Raw genomic sequence first — 20,204 nt, 5'->3', positions numbered from 1 at the left:
TGAGCAAGTTCAATCGAAGACTATATTGGTCGACTTATGGTGACGTGACTTACGCCTGCGCATGTAACGTGCCAATGTCTCTAATCAAACGATGGTCAAAACCTTATCACAAAACTTCTTGGTCTTGCCTCCCTGCGATGCGACCATCCTTGGACAGTCCACTAGACTAGTAGTCGACCAAAGTAGGTTCTCGCTGGAACTTGCTCAAGGTTGTCAAATTCACAATGTACAGGGTGAGTCAAAAAAAAGCGGAACCCAAACCCCACAAAATGTATTTCATATTTAATAAAATATGAAGCACCAAAAATAATAATGACTGGAAAGCCAATTTCAAAAGCTACTTTTAGATAAAAAAAAATTACTGAAATTGCTCAATCCGTTCAAAGAATATCACCATTTAAACGCAATGACCATTAAACCTGTTTCGTCCAAAAATCAATTTATTGTGTGTTTTGACTGTTTGGAACAACAAAGAAAATGACACAGAATACTTGTTTCAACAACTGTCACCAACTGTAGCACACAATATTTTGATTAACAACCCTGGTTAGGCAAACAAAATGATTTATAAAATCTACTTTTTAAAAAGTCGGGCCTTCAAAAGGACGTTGTTGCATATTGTTAACGTTTAAACTAAGATTTCATCGCTAGTGATGTTTGAAGACAAAAGTGACGACGATTCTTGAAATCGCATTTTTGGACGAGACAGGTTTTAGGGTCTTTGTGTTTAAATGGTGATATTTTTTTAACGCATTGACCAATTTCAGTATTTTTTCATCCAAAAGTAGCTTATGAAATTGGCTTTCCAGTCATAATTATTTTTGGTGCTGCATTTTTTTTTAAATATGAAATATAATTTTTGGGGTTTGGGTTCCGGTTTTTTTACTCACCCTGTAGTATCTGGCTCGCTGGGAAAAAAATGAAAACGTATGATCCTTGATGCCATCATTTTGGCAAACACATTTGTCCCATTAAAAATGTTAAAGGTAGTGTCACTGGGGAAATAGTCATGTAAACACCTGTCTGTTCTGGACTGCCCGGGGACAGATAGTTGGGGGATCCACAAAAGGCAAACAGCGTCGTGCAAAATTCGTTGATACACTCCAAACGCTACTGTACAATATTTTGTCAGAAGCGAAGGCTGTTCTGAAAATCCTTAAATTCTCCTGAAAGGCTTGTGAGTAGTATACCATAACGAGTTTCAAGTTACAACTGGATTGTAGCCTTTTAGACAGCCCTGATTTAAATTTGTGGTAACGAACATTCCTTCTTTGCTGTCACTTGATCGTGGCATTGTTCCTAATAAAATTAGTGTTTAATTGTCTTCTTAATTTTGATATCTTCAGCTTTAGGGCAGTGTTTAGCCAACGTTCTGACCCGTTCTTCCCTCGGTGAGCATTTCGATGTGAAGGATTTTGCACTAGCGTCAGGGGTCGCCAGGATAGGTTCCTCTCTTAGTCTCGTCTGTCTACCGCCTCTGGTACAGCTATTCCTCAACACCTATGGTTGGAGAGGAGCCATGCTCCTGGTCGGATCGATTGGTACCCATCTCACTGTAAGCGGTGCCCTATTAAAACCTGTACCGAAGTGGTCCGAAGCAAGAGTCGGCTACCAGTCGCTTCCTGATTCTTCCCGTCATCAGCCCCGACCAGTTCACAAACCAGATAAACATACCGACTGTACTCTTACGTCATTCAGATCTTTTTTGGAGAAAAGCTGGGGAGCTTTGGACATTTCATTGATGAAGAGCCTAACCTTTTTGGAGATTACTCTAATTGTCGTGACTACTCGAATCAGCCAATCAGCGTGGTATATCTATTTTGTTCCACGCGTTGTTGCCATTGGGTTCTCCAACGAAGAAGCCGCGGGCATGGTATCGGTTGCAGCGGTGTTTCAGCTGGTCACCTTCACGCTCGGAGGCATAGCTTTGTATAAAGAGAAGATGACGAGTTCCAGCGCTATGATGGTGAGTGTCGGTCTGGTTGCCGTCTCCTTTCTGATTGACCCCTGGGTGACGTCATGGTGGTCCGTGTCAGCCAACGCCGCCCTCTTTGTCTCAAGTATGGGTATGGTGTTCACCATGGTCGACTTCATGGTGAAAGAGTTGCTCGGGGTCGACAAGATGGCGGACGCCTTTGGCTGGATGGGATTCCTGTCTGGGTTAATTCGACCTCTCGCCGGATTTATTCCAGGTAAGAACTGTGTTGATGTCCAATTTCTTGGAGCTGGTAAACACAACATTATTGCTTAGCAGATTTAGGCCTGTGCTAAGGTGTGCTATTAAGCCAGACTGGGAGCTCGAGTGCTGAAACGTGGCAAAACGAAATCTGGCTGACAAACTTTTCCAAAAATGGTCTTGAGGCAAAGACAAAGTCCTTCACCAACCAACTAAAATTTGAAACTCAATTCAATTGTATGCAGTACTGAAGAGTTGTTGGACTGGTTGTTTCAGGTGCCAGTCTATTTTCTTGTTTTGCATGTTTTCAATACCTTAAGTTTTGGGACTCTCATACACGATATTGAGAGTCCCAGATTTTCAGACTAGTGCTAGGCATGGTGTAGCTGAGAACCAGCCCCTAATTAATTCCATTGAATGAGATTCGTTTAGTAACATGTTTTTGCAGAGCAAATATGTTCAATACCTAGCAAATTTCTGTCCCTATAGCAGCTTCATAAAAACAGCCCAAGTGATGATCATGATCAATATCATTTTACGGAAATAGTACCTTATTAGGCCCTGTCACACTGTCACGCTCTGGCATGGAGATCGTACTGCGACCAAGAAACTTGATTAAAACGCGGTGGGAACGCAGATGACGGTGTGTTGACTCATTGATACTAGTTGAGGACTTCAGAGGAACTCCAAGAACTTCGCTGAACGGCCGTGACGTAATGGCAACGCGCAGGCGCAGACGGGCGCGACGTCGCGAGAACTCAACAGACGTGCATATGGAGATCAATGTGCATGCATCAGGACAGCGCGTCTCCTCTGCGTCTACTGCGTCTATGCAGTTCAAAATCAACTTCGTGTCCCCCTGGGTACGATCTTGCAGCGCCATGTTGTTTCCCATCATGCCTTGCGCGAGTGTAAGGAATGAGCACGCGCCCCTGGAGTCGAGGCTGGTTCAAAATGTGAAGACCATTGATCTCCATATATATCTGTGTATATGGAGATCAATGGTGAAGACTCAATGACAATCGCCCATTTTGGCCCGAGTATTAATTAATACACGCCGCGCGTCTGGCTGCTGACGTCACACGTACGTTTAAGGTCGCAATATGCATGAATCATTGATGAACGCAATATGAACGTCATGCATGGACGTGGCAGTGTGACAGGGCCTTTAAGATGGCATCCCCATGGGGTTGTGCACACATTTTCGCAACTTTACTTTGACCCCTAGTACCCCAATTTTCCCTATATCCTACCCCAAGAATTCTGGCTTAGCCTACATGTATTTCTGTTTTGGACCACGAGCAATCGATCTAGCCTGTTTTGCGACACTAAAATTTGCCCCTAAATTTGAGTTATGCTATTAGGGAGACATTGAAACGTCTCTCTTATGTCCGATGTCTTCCTGTGGTATACCTAATGATAAAAAGTCTCCTGACGGGTACATTAACAGGAAGTATGATTTTATCTTGCTAGTGACGATTATAGTTCATTTTTGTCGCAGCTCAAATCAGGAAGAATTTTATATTTTCACCTTCGATAATGATGTCCTAATGGATTTATAGACTCCGTTGATATTTGCATACATTGTATCATCATCCCCTTTTCAGGCTGGATCTATGACCACACTGGTAGCTACGACACGGCCTTCGTCATTCTGGGGGTCATCCAAATCACAGCACTGATTCCACTTCTCATTAAAAGACTAAAAAACATGTGGCCTTTAAATGCCAATTGACGTATAGCCAACACAACCGAAAGACTAGATATGAAAGGCTAATCAGAAAGACAGGCATAATCCTTCCGTTCTCCTGCTCTTCAACAAATCGATCTTTTTTTGTCCTCATGAATTTCGACCTTTTAAAAGTATTTTATTTTAACGCAATGCTGCTGTTCTCTGTCTTAAAATCTGCAAGTATCTGCTTTTATTTTGGCTTGCTGTTAGGCAAGTTGTCTAGTTCTCAGGCAATGTAGCGTGAATATCCGACTCCATGAAATAATGGACTCATTGGTAGTATTGCGCAGGCGTAAAGTACAATAATATGCCATTTGTAGGATCTAAGGCTGCATCCGAATCAGTTGTCTAGAGCTAGGTCTAGGTCTGCGCCCATTGAAAATACGCGGGGACGCGCTGACAATAGACGTAGCCGTAGCTCTGGAAGCCCGTTTCGGACACGGCCTATATATGGGAGAGTGTCATTTCACGTGCGAGGGATAAACCAATAATAGGGAAGGAGTCCCATTTTCAAAGGAGTCGGATTTTCATATGACATGGGTCGCTCCATTACACTAATGGGGGCGGGAACCGAAATCATGTCGGACCACAGTTGTTAAAAATTCTTTAAAAAATATAACGTTAATATAAATATAAATAAATGTAATAAAATATAATTCGGGCTTGTGTATTTACGATAAACGTGAAGACAGACGGTATACAGTCGGAAGACAGACAGTCTAGAGTCCATTCTAATCATGTTAACTTATACTCAATTTTTGATCAAAGAGTTATACGTGTTACTGCAAAATGTTACTAGAAATGCTGTACCTGAAATTGTTTTACTTTTTATTAAATTAAATAATTGCAAATGTTACTTATCAGTATCAGCTGTTTTATTGGTAAATTTGGCTGCCATGTTTTTTTAGTATACATTGTACAAGTCTTGTTTTGCATAATTAATCGCCGAACCTGCTCGCATATTGTAGATCCTTGCTGTGTAAGGGGCTATTGCGTAGACAATCACACAGCAACCTTTGACCTTAATTTTTTTAGAATGCCAGTAAAATACGTCACAGGGTGCAGACCAGTAAATAGGCCCAAAATTACCCATGTACTGTCGGCCAAATCACGATTTGCATTCCCTCAAATTCTTCAGTATTAGAGCATTTTGTGGGCCATGAAGGGTGGCAGCCGTGCACAGGACTGTGAGTTTGTATTTCTGTGAAATTTTGGATGAAATTGGGCCCTAAAAGCGCTCTACTTTGCAATGGAGCGTAGGCATCGTTTTTCAAAATGGCGATTCATGACTATTTTAAAAGGGTGATATCGATCATCTTCGGATGGAGATTTCTCCCAAAAGACATCGGATTACCCCAAAAAACTGAATGATGAAAAAAATGTAATGATGCTGAAAGAAGCTTTAATTTGATGTGTGTCTCGAACACCTCAGAGAGTTGTGAACATTTTTCCTGCGTTTGTGAAGTTTTTATCATTGGGGTCTATGGCAGTTTATTTACTGGTCTCAAACCCACAGCGTTCGATTAGCCTCATTTCGTGATCTAAGGAGAAGTATAAGGAGAAGCTAATCAAAGTCACACGCACCCGGCCATTATGAAATGGCGACTGAACAATAATGAGACTATCTCCTAATGAGCTGCATTTTTTTCTGATCAGGGCCGGATTAAGTGTTCCGTAGGCCCTAGGCGCCAGTGTTCCGTAGGCCCTATTCCGCAGGAACCAGCACAATTTCATGTACTATAAGCTGTACTAAGCAAGCCAGTCCAAACTGGTAGCTCATAAAGCCTGTTGGCACACAGTGGTATGTTTCGTAGGCCCTCAATGTTTTTGGTAGGCCCCCGAAGTTTTCGTAGGCCCTTGGCACAGTGCCTACTGTGCCTATTGGACGATACGGGCCTGATTCTAATGAGGAGTAATAAGTCGTGTGCTATACGACTTATTACTCGTTTTCATACAGACAATCGACAGAGCATATAAGGCCAAGTTCGCGCAAGGACTATAGTTGACCAATGGTTAACTAACGTTTGCCCGAACTCTGTCTAGTCGACGGTGGTGGACTACGCTAGTCGACTATTTGGAACCAGCCTACTGGGGTTGGTTGCTTGACTGGTAACCAATAGCCGCGCGCATTCATAACGCTAGCAGAGAGCCAGGATCCAGAAGTTTTGAGATGACATTTTGACCAGCGTTTGACTAGAGACGTTCGCACGTTGCTATCAGTGCGCAGGCGTAAGGTACGTCACAAATCAACCACTAGTCGACCAATGGTATTTGCCCGAACTTGGCCTATTGTGCATGCAAGGTTTGTCCAGGATTGTCTTTTTGGCGCAATTGAGGGATATCGGATACTTATTAAACTGCTATACTCCCTGATAGGTTAGACCACGGATCCTACACACAAGGATTAACGACTCAGCCCAGGCGTGATATATGGTGTGTCAAACGTTGCAATATTCAATATTTTGCAATATATGTTGGATGTTCAATTTCTTTTACATTTATGTGCGATGTTCAATATAAGTGTGCGATGTTTTTTATTATTTGCGCGATGTTTAATATATTTGTGCGATGTTTTACAATATATGTGCGATGTTCAATATATGTGTGCGATGTTTTACATTTATATGCGATTTTCAATTTATATGTGCGATGTTTTTGACGATATATATGTGCGATGTTTTCAATATTATGTTCGATTTTTTGCATTAAATGTGCGATGTTTTTCGATACAATTGTGTGTGTTGTTTTAAATATATTTGCGATATTCTCAAATATGTGAGCAATGTTTTACATATATGTTTGACACTTCGAGCTATTTGTATTCGATGTTTCATCGGTATGTTTGCATTCGATGTTTCCCTTTTCATTCGATGTTTCGTGAAGAGTCAAAGTCTGGTTACTAGACCGCGAAAGTCTGACTATTTTGCCTAAAGTCAGTGTATGAGACGTCAGGGGATCGCGTAAAGTGATTAGAGCCAGACCTAAACGGTAAAAACCGGAATTGTGGGCAATTCTTTAAGCATACGCAATGCGTTCATCATTGTTTGGGCAGTACCCCCAGCTGTGCCTGTACTACCCATAGTGTTATGGGCATCATCTATGCATTGAGGAGTGCATGACACATGGTCTGAGGTCCAAGGCCGATGTGCACCTGTCCCGTTTAATGATCCAGTTACCTGATAATTTGTTAGCATAAGCTGGTGTAAAATTGGGCAAAATTAGATATTTACGAAAAAAATCAAATTGTAAGGGGTTAACCTTGCATTTTTTTAAAGCAAAATCGGGGAAAATCAGATGTTTCTGTAAAATTGCAGATTGTATGGGGTTAGATGTTTATGAAACATTTTTTTTTTATTAAACATTTCAAATTGTAAGGGGTGAACCTCGCATTTTTTTAAAGCAAAAATGGGAAAAAAATCAAATGTTTCTGGAAAATTGCAGATTGTAAGGTGTTAACCTTGCTTTTTGAATAAGATTGGGAAAAATTAGATGTTCATGAAAAAAAATCAAATTGTAAGGGGTTAACCTTGCATTTTTAAGCAAAATATGACACAATCAGATGATTCTGGTGAAATTGCAGATTGTTAGGGCTTAACCTTGTATTTCTAGCAAAATTGGGCAAAAAGAAATGTTTATGAAAAATTTTAAATTGTAAGAGGTGTACCTTGTATATTTAGTAAAATTTGGCAAAATCAGATTTGTATGAAAAATCTAAAATGGTAAGGGGTTAACCTTGCTTTTTTAGCAAAATTTGGAGCATATTTTAATAAAATTGGGCAAAATCAAATGCTTCTAAAAAAATCCAGATGTAAAGTTTCCGCAAAAACAGCTGCTGAAAAAGAGCCCAATGTTGAACTTTACTGAGTCTGAGGTCTATCGAGGGGACGATCCTTATTTCAACTTCCGGAGATTCGCTGACGGTCTCTATTTTTCTTTTTAAGAAAGTCGAAATAGCTGAAGAGGGAGGTGAGAATCTATATGTGCCCAGATACAAAGAGTAGAAATCTACGCGTCTGCCTTTTGAAAATACACAATTGCGGTGTTCATTGTTGCGTAATGATCCGCCTAGCACACGACTGTTTTGCACATTAGGCTGTGTTATGCAGCTTCCTAAACAAACCAAACACACTGGGCTCATTATATCGACTTGTTTGTACCCATTAAGGTAAAGCAAATGGACCCAGTAATCTTCCTGGCGCGTTTGCTCACATATAAAGACAACTTTTCTCAGTTTAAGGAAAATTCTAAGGTAACGAAATGGCCGAGTGGTTACGATTCGTCGTCCACGGTTAGCGGGGTCCCGGGTTCGAATCCCGCTGGTGTCTTTTTGGTTTTTAACGTATGAGTTCAATTATTCACTATAAGAGATTTAATTTCCCGTCGTAAAGTACCAACAGTACCTTAGCTTAATTGGTAAGCACTGCTGCTGGTACTGTCCGCGAGTTCCAGGTTGGCGCCTTCGTACAGGATCAGGGCATGTGGTCCACTCGGAGGATCAGGGCTTAGGGGCCGCCCTGTTCCTCCCTTAGCTCTTTGCTTTTACATGGTGCCTGGCCCTCCGGGGTTATATGGATGGATAGGGAAGGAAGTGTGTATTGGTCGGGGACGCCGAGACCCCGGAAGAGAACTAAGGGATCGGCTGGGGCATTGTTATGGCTCAGACCGATCCCTGAAAGCTTGACTAGCACATAACTTTTTGATTTTTTTTACCCTCTATCTTTTATACTTTGATTTAGTTTGATATCTACAGCTGCTCGGCAGGTCTACGGGTAGTATCAAAATTGAAACAAAGGTGTATGTTTATAATCAATGAATATTTCATAATTGACTATCATTATTTAATGACGCGATTGCCAATTTACGTAAGAAACGCTATAAATTATACCGGGAAAGAATACAGATGTACATTGTAATATAAATATTATTTACACATCTTTCAAATAACGTGTCTTTAATTGTGAGCATTCCAAACAATACAGTTTTTGGCAATAGTAATAGTATGGTATACGATAGCACGATCAATGCGTCTCTATTTAATTTAAAAAGATATAATTAAGGCCCCTATGTGTGAAATATTCTTTGATTGACTATGAGCATTCCATACGATTGAGTTAATTCGCAAAATATATCAACAACAAAAGAGAAAGGAAAAAGAGAAAATTCCTTTACCCTAAAAACTGGAAATATAATTTGTTTTAATAAAGTCAAATGGGACACTTCATGTATTGATTTAACAGTTTGCAAGGGGTTAACCATACATTTTAGCAAAATTGGGAAAAATCAGATGTTTCTGGAAAATTGCAGCTTGTAAGGGGTTAACCTTGCATTTTTAGTAAAATTTAGATGTTTATGAAACATTTCAAATTGTAAGGGGTTAACCTTTCTTTTTTAGTAAAGTTGGGAAAATTCAAATGTCTATGAAAAATTTCAAATTGTCAGTGGTTAACCTTGCATTTTTTAGCAAAATAGGGCAAAATCAGGTGTTTATGGAAAATTTCAAATTGTAAGGGGTGAACCTTGTTTTTTTAGCGAAATTGGGCAAAATCAGATCTTTCTGGAAAATTTCAGATTGTAAGGGGTTAACCTTGCTTTTTTAGTGATATTTGGCAAAATAAGATGTGAACGAAAAAATTTCAAATTGTAAGGGGTTAACCTTGCTTTTTAGCAAAATAGGGCAAAATCAGGTGTTCATGAAAAATGTCAGATTGTAAGGGGTTGAACTTGCATTTTAAGCAAAATTGGGAAAAATCAGATTTGTATAAAAAATCAAAAATGGTAAGAGGTTAACCTTTTCCCAATTCGGGTAAAATCAGATGTTTCTGGAAAATTGCAGATTGAAAGGGGTTAACCTCTTAGCAAAACTGGGCAAAATAAGATTTTTATGAAAAATCTCCAATTGTAAGGGGTGAACCTTGCATTTTTAGCAAAATTTGGGAAAATCAGATTTGTATGAAAAATTAAAAATTGTAAGGGGGTTAACCTTTGCCAAATTAGGGCACTAAAAAAGCAAGGTTAACCCCCTTACATCTACAATTTTCAAATTGTAAGGAGTTAACCTTTCTTTTTTAGTAAAATTGGGAAAATTTAAATGTTTATGAAACATTTCAAATTGTCAGTGGTTAACCTTGCATTTTTTAGCTAAATAGGGCAAATCAGGTGTTTATGGAAAATTTCAGATGGTAAGGGGTTGAACTTGCATTCTTAGCAAAATTGGGCAAAATCAGATTTGTATGAAAAATCAAACATTGTAAGGGGTTATAACCTTGCCAAATTAGGGCAAAATTAGATGTTTCTTGAAAATTGCAGATTGAAAGGGGTTAACCTTGCTTTTTTAGCATGACTTGGCAATATCAGATTTATATGAAAAATCTCAAATTGTAAGGGGTGAACCTTGCATTTTTTAGCAAAATTGGGCAAATTAAATGTTTATGAAAAATCTCAAATTGTAAGGGGTGAACCTTGCATTTTTTAGCTAAATAGGGCAAAATCGGGTGTTTATAAAAAATGTCAGATTGTAAGGGGTTGACCTTGCATTTTTAGCAAAATTGGGGAAAATCAGATTTGTATGAAAAATCAAAAATTGTAAGAGGTTAACCTTTGCCCAATTAGGGCAAAATCAGATGTTTCTGGAAAATTGCAGATTGAAAGGGGTTAACCTTGCATTTTTAGCAAAACTGGGCAATATCAGATTTTTATGAAAAATCTCAAATTGTAAGGGGTTAACCTTTCTTTTTAGTAAAATTGGGAAAATTTAAATGTTTATGAAACATTTCAAATTGTCAGTGATTAACCTTGCTTTTTTTAGCAAAATAGGGCAAAATCAGGTGTTTATGGAAAATTTCAGATGGTAAGGGGTTGAACTTGCATTCTTAGCAAAATTGGGCAAAATCAGATGTTTCTGGAAAATTGCAGCTTGTAAGGGGTTAACCTTGCATTTTTAGTAAAATTTAGATGTTTATGAAACATTTCAAATTGTAAGGGGTTAACCTTTCTTTTTTAGTAAAGTTGGGAAAATTCAAATGTCTATGAAAAATTTCAAATTGTCAGTGGTTAACCTTGCATTTTTTAGCAAAATAGGGCAAAATCAGGTGTTTATGGAAAATTTCAAATTGTAAGGGGTGAACCTTGTTTTTTTAGCGAAATTGGGCAAAATCAGATCTTTCTGGAAAATTTCAGATTGTAAGGGGTTAACCTTGCTTTTTTAGTGATATTTGGCAAAATAAGATGTGAACGAAAAAATTTCAAATTGTAAGGGGTTAACCTTGCTTTTTAGCAAAATAGGGCAAAATCAGGTGTTCATGAAAAATGTCAGATTGTAAGGGGTTGAACTTGCATTTTAAGCAAAATTGGGAAAAATCAGATTTGTATAAAAAATCAAAAATGGTAAGAGGTTAACCTTTTCCCAATTCGGGCAAAATCAGATGTTTCTGGAAAATTGCAGATTGAAAGGGGTTAACCTCTTAGCAAAACTGGGCAAAATAAGATTTTTATGAAAAATCTCCAATTGTAAGGGGTGAACCTTGCATTTTTAGCAAAATTGGGGAAAATCAGATTTGTATGAAAAATTAAAAATTGTAAGGGGGTTAACCTTTGCCAAATTAGGGCACTAAAAAAGCAAGGTTAACCCCCTTACATCTACAATTTTCAAATTGTAAGGAGTTAACCTTTCTTTTTTAGTAAAATTGGGAAAATTTAAATGTTTATGAAACATTTCAAATTGTCAGTGGTTAACCTTGCATTTTTTAGCTAAATAGGGCAAATCAGGTGTTTATGGAAAATTTCAGATGGTAAGGGGTTGAACTTGCATTCTTAGCAAAATTGGGCAAAATCAGATTTGTATAAAAAATCAAACATTGTAAGGGGTTATAACCTTGCCAAATTAGGGCAAAATTAGATGTTTCTTGAAAATTGCAGATTGAAAGGGGTTAACCTTGCTTTTTTTAGCATGACTTGGCAATATCAGATTTATATGAAAAATCTCAAATTGTAAGGGGTGAACCTTGCATTTTTTAGCAAAATTGGGCAAATTAAATGTTTATGAAAAATCTCAAATTGTAAGGGGTGAACCTTGCATTTTTTAGCTAAATAGGGCAAAATCGGGTGTTTATAAAAAATGTCAGATTGTAAGGGGTTGACCTTGCATTTTTAGCAAAATTGGGGAAAATCAGATTTGTATGAAAAATCAAAAATTGTAAGAGGTTAACCTTTGCCCAATTAGGGCAAAATCAGATGTTTCTGGAAAATTGCAGATTGAAAGGGGTTAACCTTGCATTTTTAGCAAAACTGGGCAATATCAGATTTTTATGAAAAATCTCAAACTGTAAGGGGTTAACCTTTCTTTTTTAGTAAAATTGGGAAAATTTAAATGTTTATGAAACATTTCAAATTGTCAGTGATTAACCTTGCTTTTTTTAGCAAAATAGGGCAAAATCAGGTGTTTATGGAAAATTTCAGATGGTAAGGGGTTGAACTTGCATTCTTAGCAAAATTGGGCAAAATCAGATTTGTATGAAAAATCAAACATTGTAAGGGGTTATAACCTTGCCAAATTAGGGCAAAATTAGATGTTTCTGGAAAATTGCAGATTGAAAGGGGTTAAGCTTGCTTTTTTAAGCGAAATTGGGAAAATCAGATGTTTCTTGAAAATTGCAGATTGTAAGGGGTTAACCTTGCTTTTTGAATAAGATTGGGACAATTAGATGTTCATGAAAAAAATTCAAATTGTAAGGGGTTAACCTTGCATTTTTTTAGCAAAATAGGACACAATCAGATGATTCTGGAAAATTGCAGATTGTTAGGGCTTAACCTTGTATTTCTAGCAAAATTGGGCAAAAAGAAATGTTTATGAAAAATGTTAAATTGTAAGAGGTGTACCTTGTATATTTAGTAAAATTTGGCAAAATCAGAATTGTATGAAAAATCTAAAATGGTAAGGGGTTAGCCTTGCTTTTTTAAGCTAAATTTGGAGCATATTTTACTAAAATTGGGCTAAATCAGATAAAAAATCCAGATGTAAAGTTTCCGCTTAAAATACAAGGTTCACCCCTTACAATTTGAGATTTTTCATATAAATCTGATATTGCCCAGTTATGCTTAAAATGCCAAGTTAACCCCTTACAATCTTCAATTTTCAAGAAACATCTGATTTTTTCCAATTTCGCTTGAAAAGGCAAGGTAAACCCCTTTTAATCTGCTATTTTCCAGAAACATCTGATTTTGCCCTAATTTGGCAAGGTTAACCCCTTACAATTTTAGATTTTTCATACAAATCTGATGTTGCCCAATTTTGCTAAAACTGCAAAGTTAACCCCTTATCATCTGAAATTTTCCATAAACACCTGATTTTGCCCTATTTTGCTAAAAAAGCAAGGTTAACCACTGACAATTTGAAATTTTTCATAAACATTTAAATTTTCCCAATTTTACTAAAAAAGCAAGGTTAACACCTTACAATTTGAAATTTTTCATACACATCTTATTTTGCCAAATTTTACTACAAAAACAAGGTTAACCCCTTACAATCTGATTTTTTTCCAGAAAGATCTGATTTTGCCCAATTTCGCTAAAAAATGCAAGGTTCACCCCTTACAATTTGAAATGTTTCATAAACATCTAAATTTTACTAAAAATGCAAGGTTAACCCCTTACAAGCTGCAAATTTCCAGAAACATCTGATTTTTCCCAATTTTGCTAAAAATGTAAGGCTAACTCCTTGCAAACTGTTAAATCATTACATGAAGTGTCCCATTTGACTTTTTTAAAACAAATTATATTTCCAGTTTTTAGGGTAAAGGAATTTTCTCTTTTTCCTTTCTCTTTTGTTGTTGCTATATTTTGCGAATTAACTCAATCGTATGGAATGCTCATTGTCAATCAAAGAATATTTCACACATAGGGGCCTAAATTATATCTTTTTAAATTAAATAGAGACGCATTGATCGTGCTATCGTATACCATTCTATTACTATTGCCAAAAACTGTATTGTTTGGAATGCTCACAATTAAAGACACGTTATTTGAAAGATGTGTAAATAATATTTATATTACAATGTACATCTGTATTCTTTCCCGGTATAATTTATAGCGTTTCTTACGTAAATTGGCAATCGCGTCATTAAATAATGATAGTCAATTATGAAATATTCATTGATTTATGACATACACCTTTATTTCAATTTTGATACTACCCGTAGACCTGCCGAGCAGCTGTAGATATCAAACTAAACCAAAGTATAAAAGATAGAGGGTAAAAAAAATCAAAAAGTTATGTGCTAGTCAAGCTTTCAGGGATCGGTCTGAGCCATAACAATGCCCCAGCCGATCCCTTAGTTCTCTTCCGGAGTCTCGGCGTCCCCGACCAATACACACTTCCTTCCCTATCCATCCATATAACCCCGGAGGGCCAGGCACCATGTAAAAGCAAAGAGCTAAGGGAGGAACAGGGCGGCCCCTAAGCCCTGATCCTCCGAGTGGACCACATGCCCTGAACCTGTACGAAGGCGCCAACCTGGAACTCGCGGACAGTACCAGCAGCAGTGCTTACCAATTAAGCTAAGGTACTGTTGGTACTTTACGACGGGAAATTAAATCTCTTATAGTGAATAATTGAACTCATACGTTAAAAACCAAAAAGACACCAGCGGGATTCGAACCCGGGACCCCGCTAACCGTGGACGACGAATCGTAACCACTCGGCCATTTCGTTACCTTAGAATTTTCCTTAAACTGAGAAAAGTTGTCTTTATATGTGAGCAAACGCGCCAGGAAGATTACTGGGTCCATTTGCTTTACCTTAATGGGTACAAACAAGTCGATATAATGAGCCCAGTGTGTTTGGTTTGTTAGGAAGCTGCATAACACAGCCTAATGTGCAAAACAGTCGTGTGCTAGGCGGATCATTACGCAACAATGAACACCGCAATTGTGTATTTTCAAAAGGCAGACGCGTAGATTTCTACTCTTTGTATCTGGGCACATATAGATTCTCACCTCCCTCTTCAGCTATTTCGACTTTCTTAAAAAGAAAAATAGAGACCGTCAGCGAATCTCCGGAAGTTGAAATAAGGATCGTCCCCTCGATAGACCTAAGACTCAGTAAAGTTCAACATTGGGCTCTTTTTCAGCAGCTGTTTTTGCGGAAACTTTACATCTGGATTTTTTTAGAAACATCTGATTTTGCCCAATTTTAGTAAAATATGCTCCAAATTTGGCCAAAAAAGCAAGGTTAACCCCTTACCATTTTAGATTTTTCATACAAATCTGATTTTGCCAAATTTTACTAAATATATATACAAGGTACACCTCTTACAATTTAACATTTTTCATAAACATTTCTTTTTGCCCAATTTTGCTAGAAATACAAGGTTAAGCCCTAACAATCTGCAATTTTCCAAAATCATCTGATTGTGTCCTTTTTTGCTAAAAAAAAAATGCAAGGTTAACCCCTTACAATTTGAATTTTTTTCATGAACATCTAATTTTTCTCAATCTTATTCAAAAAGCAAGGTTAACCCCTTACAATCTGCAATTTTTCAGAAACATTTGATTTTTTCCCATTTTCTCTATAAAAAAATGCAAGGTTAACCCCTTTCAATTTATTACGCGATCCCCTGACGTCTCATACACTGACTTTAGGCAAAATAGTCAGACTTTCGCGGTCTAGTAACCAGACTTTGACTCTTCACGAAACATCGAATGAAAAGGGAAACATCAAATGCATATTGCGAAACATCGAATGCAAACATACCGATGAAACATCGGATACAAATAGCTCGAAGTGTCAAACATATATGTAAAACATTGCTCACATATTTGAGAATATCGCAAATATATTTAAAACAACACACACAATTGTATCAAAAAACATTGCACATTTAATGCAAAAAAATCGAACATAATATTGAAAACATCGCACATATATATCGTCAAAAACATCGCACATATAAATTGAAAATCGCATATAAATGTAAAACATCGCACACATATTGAACATTGCACATAAATTGTAAAACATCGCACAAATATATTAAACATCGCGCAAATAATGAAAAACATCTCACACTTATATTGAACATCGCACATAAATGTAACAGATAACAAACACATATTGAACATCCAACATATATATTGCAAAATATTGAATATTGCAACGTTTGACACGCCATAGTGATAACGGCCAGTACTGGTGGCAAATACCATGAATACTTGTCAACAAAGACCACTGCGCGCGGTGGCTTTCAGATTTGCAAGGCTCTTCGCCCGATCTGGCCTCGAAGTCTGTCAAGCCAGCGAATTATATTTTTGAATATTCATGAGTCTACTTTTTTGGTCTTTATTATTGAATTCTGATAAGTGATAACTGCATAACCATGGCAATGCCGAGCACAATATCTTTAGCTTTAAGATGAACAATGAAATGTCGCTTTTGTTTCATCGGTTCGGCATCCTATATCTCTCTAAAACTTTTTAATAAAAGCCTAAATAAAAACGAAATTTTGGTAAACGGTGTTCCCCTCGAAATTTGACGTTAGTTTCCCGGGTAAATACTTCATCTATGACGACAAAAACTGCACAATACCATCTGTTATATCCTGAAGTATTTATTTTTTAAATAATTTGGAACAATTATATCTTAAATAAGAAGTAGTTTTACTTACAGTTTTATGAATATTTCCGTTTTAGATGTCGTGCAAAAACCCAACACAATGGCACATCTTGAAAATTCGCGATTACGCGCCAACGGATGTTAATGCCCGTTATCACGCGTCTAACCAATTAAGGCAAGTCCACTGAGTGCATTTTGTACTAGAGCTCAGAACAGTCGTTTATCCTGGTGTCTAGGATCCGTGGTTAGACTTCAATAACTGCTGATGCAGAAAATTAAATCTAGCATATTTGTTTTCTTCCCCGTTGCCATGTGAACCTGCGTGTGCGTGCGGGAATTAGCTGTAGCAACAACAAAAGCTATATATGACGAATCGTACGATGCAATAATATTATTCAGCAAGAAGAACTAAGGCCGAGGCTAAATTGGTGCAATTTTATAGGCCTACACGGCCAAATTCCCTCTGTGATTATTCAACACCATATACCTGTACAACTGTACACACTATCTGAACTGATTTGAAGCTGCACGAACTTCATTCAAACCGCTCAGACATCAAACAAACGCGGGTAAAGAAACTGCTCGATACCACTGAGACTAAACTTCTCCACACTGAGAAAGATGGCAGGTCGGTGTGAGTTTCTGATGACATTTGCGCTCGGCGTGGCAGTATTTTCGACTGGGGTGGGTGCCTGTCCTTCGGGCTGGAAGCAGTGGAACCAAGCATGCTACGGATTTTTCCAAGAACCTATGTCTTGGACGGAAGCCGATAACTTCTGCCAAGACAGAGGCAGCAGCCTGGTCGTACCTCATTCTCGGGCTGAGAATGACTTCGTCTGGCAAATGGTAGTGAAACGATCTGCGCCAAGGGTTATGCCCGAGCGCGGGCTTTGGCTTGGCTGCTACCGTGTGTCTACTGATGGAGAACTCGTGTGCTCCGGTGGCACTGAGGAACTCAAGTTCTACAACTGGGCACCGGGCCACCCCAAAATGAATGGATACAAACAGTGTGTGAGGTTTCTCATAATGGGTGAAGGGAAGGGGGGGGGTCGGGGTCCTGCAAAAGACACACCAAGTATCCTGTCTGCAAGAAGATTGTTCAGCCTCCCGTACGATGTATGCAAACCAACGCAAACGGGCGCTTCGTCAGCGACTCGCCGTGAAAAACAAATTCACAGATGTTACAGCAAAGGGCGTGTCTTTACTTGCATCAAAACGGCTTTGACATTTATGTATTGGCTCTTGACTGGAAGGGATTATTTTCTAACCACAGCACAGTGACTGTCCAGCTATTTTGATGTGTCATCAAAGAAAGGTTTGAATGCCGCCTAATTTTAGAAAGAGTTGTTCAAGGGTCCGGCCACAATCTTTGCTGTACGGGTACCATTGAATGAAAGATGGCTACTTCATTGGTCGGCCGGCAGGTTTGAATGCTATCGTTTCGGTACCGAAACATTCTGGAGTTGCTTTTCGGCTTGCGCCCGACATCGTGATTTGACCCACTTTGGAAAAAGGGTTGGTTCGACTCACAACAATCTTTGCATACTGGCATTCTCTTCTAATATCGATATTGTGACATGTAATCTCTCTGAACTCTGATGAGACTGGTTTGAAGGTGAGTCCGAAATCAATTCATTATTAGATCTTGTTCTTTCTTTCCATTAGAAGGCAGTTGATCACTTTCATAGGAACGCGAACAAAAACGACCAATGTTTAAGGTTGTAGAAGTTCATCATGTGAATCAAGTTTTTCCTTTGTGCAGCAATCCCCAAAAAGTAGTATTTCGCGGATACTTGTTTTCAGAAAGTTGTGCAAGGTTTTCAAAGTATTTTCTGGTAAAATAAACGTTGGTATTAGGAATTATATAGTAATTATTATTATTATTCGACAGATATATGCTAATTTTAATCATATTGTACATTTGAAAACTGCTAGCGCACTAATGGTGTGTCACTGACCACGATGCGCATGCCACAAAAATGACGGATTTCTTAAACATGCCCAGATTTCTTCAATATGACTGCCATTTTATTCGATGAATGTCTCCGATTCCACAAAATATAGTTCCTTTTCTTTACATCAGTACACTTTATTACAACAACAAAAAATGACTGAGATAAAATACTAAAATAGAGTGCATGATTCAATTTGCATAGAATATATCGAAATACCGTTGTACATGTTTACCAAAAAAATACCATCACCCAAGTTCGTAAGAATTACAATAGTAGTTTTTGTTATGTGTACGTTATTCACTCCTTTCATTATCCAGCAGTGGTGTAGAAACGTTTTAACTGGCTTTCCACTGCCGCACTTTACACTGACTTTCGTATAATTAGTAATTTCATGCAAGCATACAAAACTATTTTGCAAAATGCTCTTTAGAAAAATATCAATTTCGATGTTGCACCTGTAGTTTGTTGAGGTAATTTAAATCATGTAATTGAAGTCTTATTAGTTTAACTCTGAGACACAATATTGGTGGTAAAAGTCAACTTTTTTTTTTTTGGTACTAAAATAAACTAAAATTAAGATATTTTGTGACCTATTTGTTCATTGGTTTAAACATGGATTTGATTTGTACAAAAGAGCATGGTCATATTTTTTTCGCGGCACCATGGATTTTATGAAGTTGCACTAGCAGAAATAACTACATGTATGCATTCCCAACCATATTAAAGAATGATGAATATAATCCTAGATCGGTGAAAAACTCATCATTAGGGTGTACTGTAAATGTGGATAGAAACTTAAAATTGCCTCTTTTTAAAACTTCTTATTGCTCTATAATAACAGCCAACATTTGTCAAATCACTTAGATAGAATAGAGGCGAGTGAAAAAATAACACCAAGTAACCCAAATGTCGGGACCATTGTTTTAGTGAAGTTTTGCATGTAGAACTTTCAAAATCTAGGATATGACAGCCCAATTTATAAGCTTTCTTATAGTACAAGAATCATTTAAATCACTCATGTAATGTTCAAGTTACGGAATTTTAAACACCACCACCATTTTAAAGTTCTGTCCACGGATCACATCAGGGTTAAGACTGTTCTTTCAGCAAAACGAAAACTGTGTCTGTTTTTCTGAAAGAACGCACACCTTTTTTTGTGATCCGTGGACAGAACTTTAAAATAGTTATTGTGTTTAAAATTCCGTAACTTGAAAAGTACATGAGTGATTTGAATGATTTTTGTACTAAAAGAAAGCTTCTGAATTGGGCTTTCATATCCTAGATTTTGAAAGTGCTACATGCAGAACTTCACTCAAACAATAGCCCCGACATTTGTGTTTCGTTTTTGTTTTACTCACCCTGTAATTTTTAATTTATAAAATGCCCTCACAATAATTCAGTAGTATAGCCTCTCAGATAGCATATGCAAGTGCCTTTATGTGCTGATAAGTATGTAGAGTATGTAAGGAATCACAGTAATAAATATACACATTTTGTACAACTGCTCGGAATACTAGGAACTCAATGCACCCACATACACTATATATCCGACTATGAAACAGCCGTTGCATAATTAAGTTGCGTGATTGATAATATAGAGGAGCTAAAATTAAAATGGATAATAAATTATGATTACTGTCATCCAACTATTAACACCATACTAAAATAACTGAACCCTTCACAATTGATGTTGCTATATATATATACACAATGTATCACAATAAAGAAGATGACCAT

At 37.6% G+C, this 20,204-nt stretch overlaps 2 protein-coding genes across 2 annotated transcripts in view; both read left to right on the top strand.

Moving 5' to 3' along the window:
• LOC119734546 (monocarboxylate transporter 12-like) overlaps positions 1-3,911 on the top strand; it is a 35,251-nt gene extending 31,340 nt beyond the window's left edge. Inside the window, exons 4-5 of the mRNA XM_038208083.1 lie at positions 1,347-2,192; positions 3,784-3,911. Coding sequence (XP_038064011.1) covers positions 1,347-2,192; positions 3,784-3,911 — 974 coding nt within the window. The remainder of the gene's footprint in view (positions 1-1,346; positions 2,193-3,783) is intronic.
• A 13,222-nt stretch (positions 3,912-17,133) lies between these two features.
• Positions 17,134-18,188, top strand: LOC119734545 (snaclec B1-like). The gene is made up of 2 exons (XM_038208082.1): positions 17,134-17,542; positions 18,178-18,188. Exons 1-2 carry the CDS (start codon positions 17,134-17,136, stop codon positions 18,186-18,188), a joined length of 420 nt encoding a protein of 139 aa, XP_038064010.1.
• Positions 18,189-20,204: the final 2,016 nt, after the last annotated feature.

Source organism: Patiria miniata, unplaced genomic scaffold (assembly GCF_015706575.1).
Source record: "Patiria miniata isolate m_02_andy unplaced genomic scaffold, ASM1570657v1 HiC_scaffold_27, whole genome shotgun sequence".
Taxonomy (NCBI): Eukaryota; Metazoa; Echinodermata; class Asteroidea; order Valvatida; family Asterinidae; genus Patiria; species Patiria miniata.
Note: the sequence above shows the minus strand (reverse complement) of the source record. Positions and strands in the feature narration are given on the sequence as shown.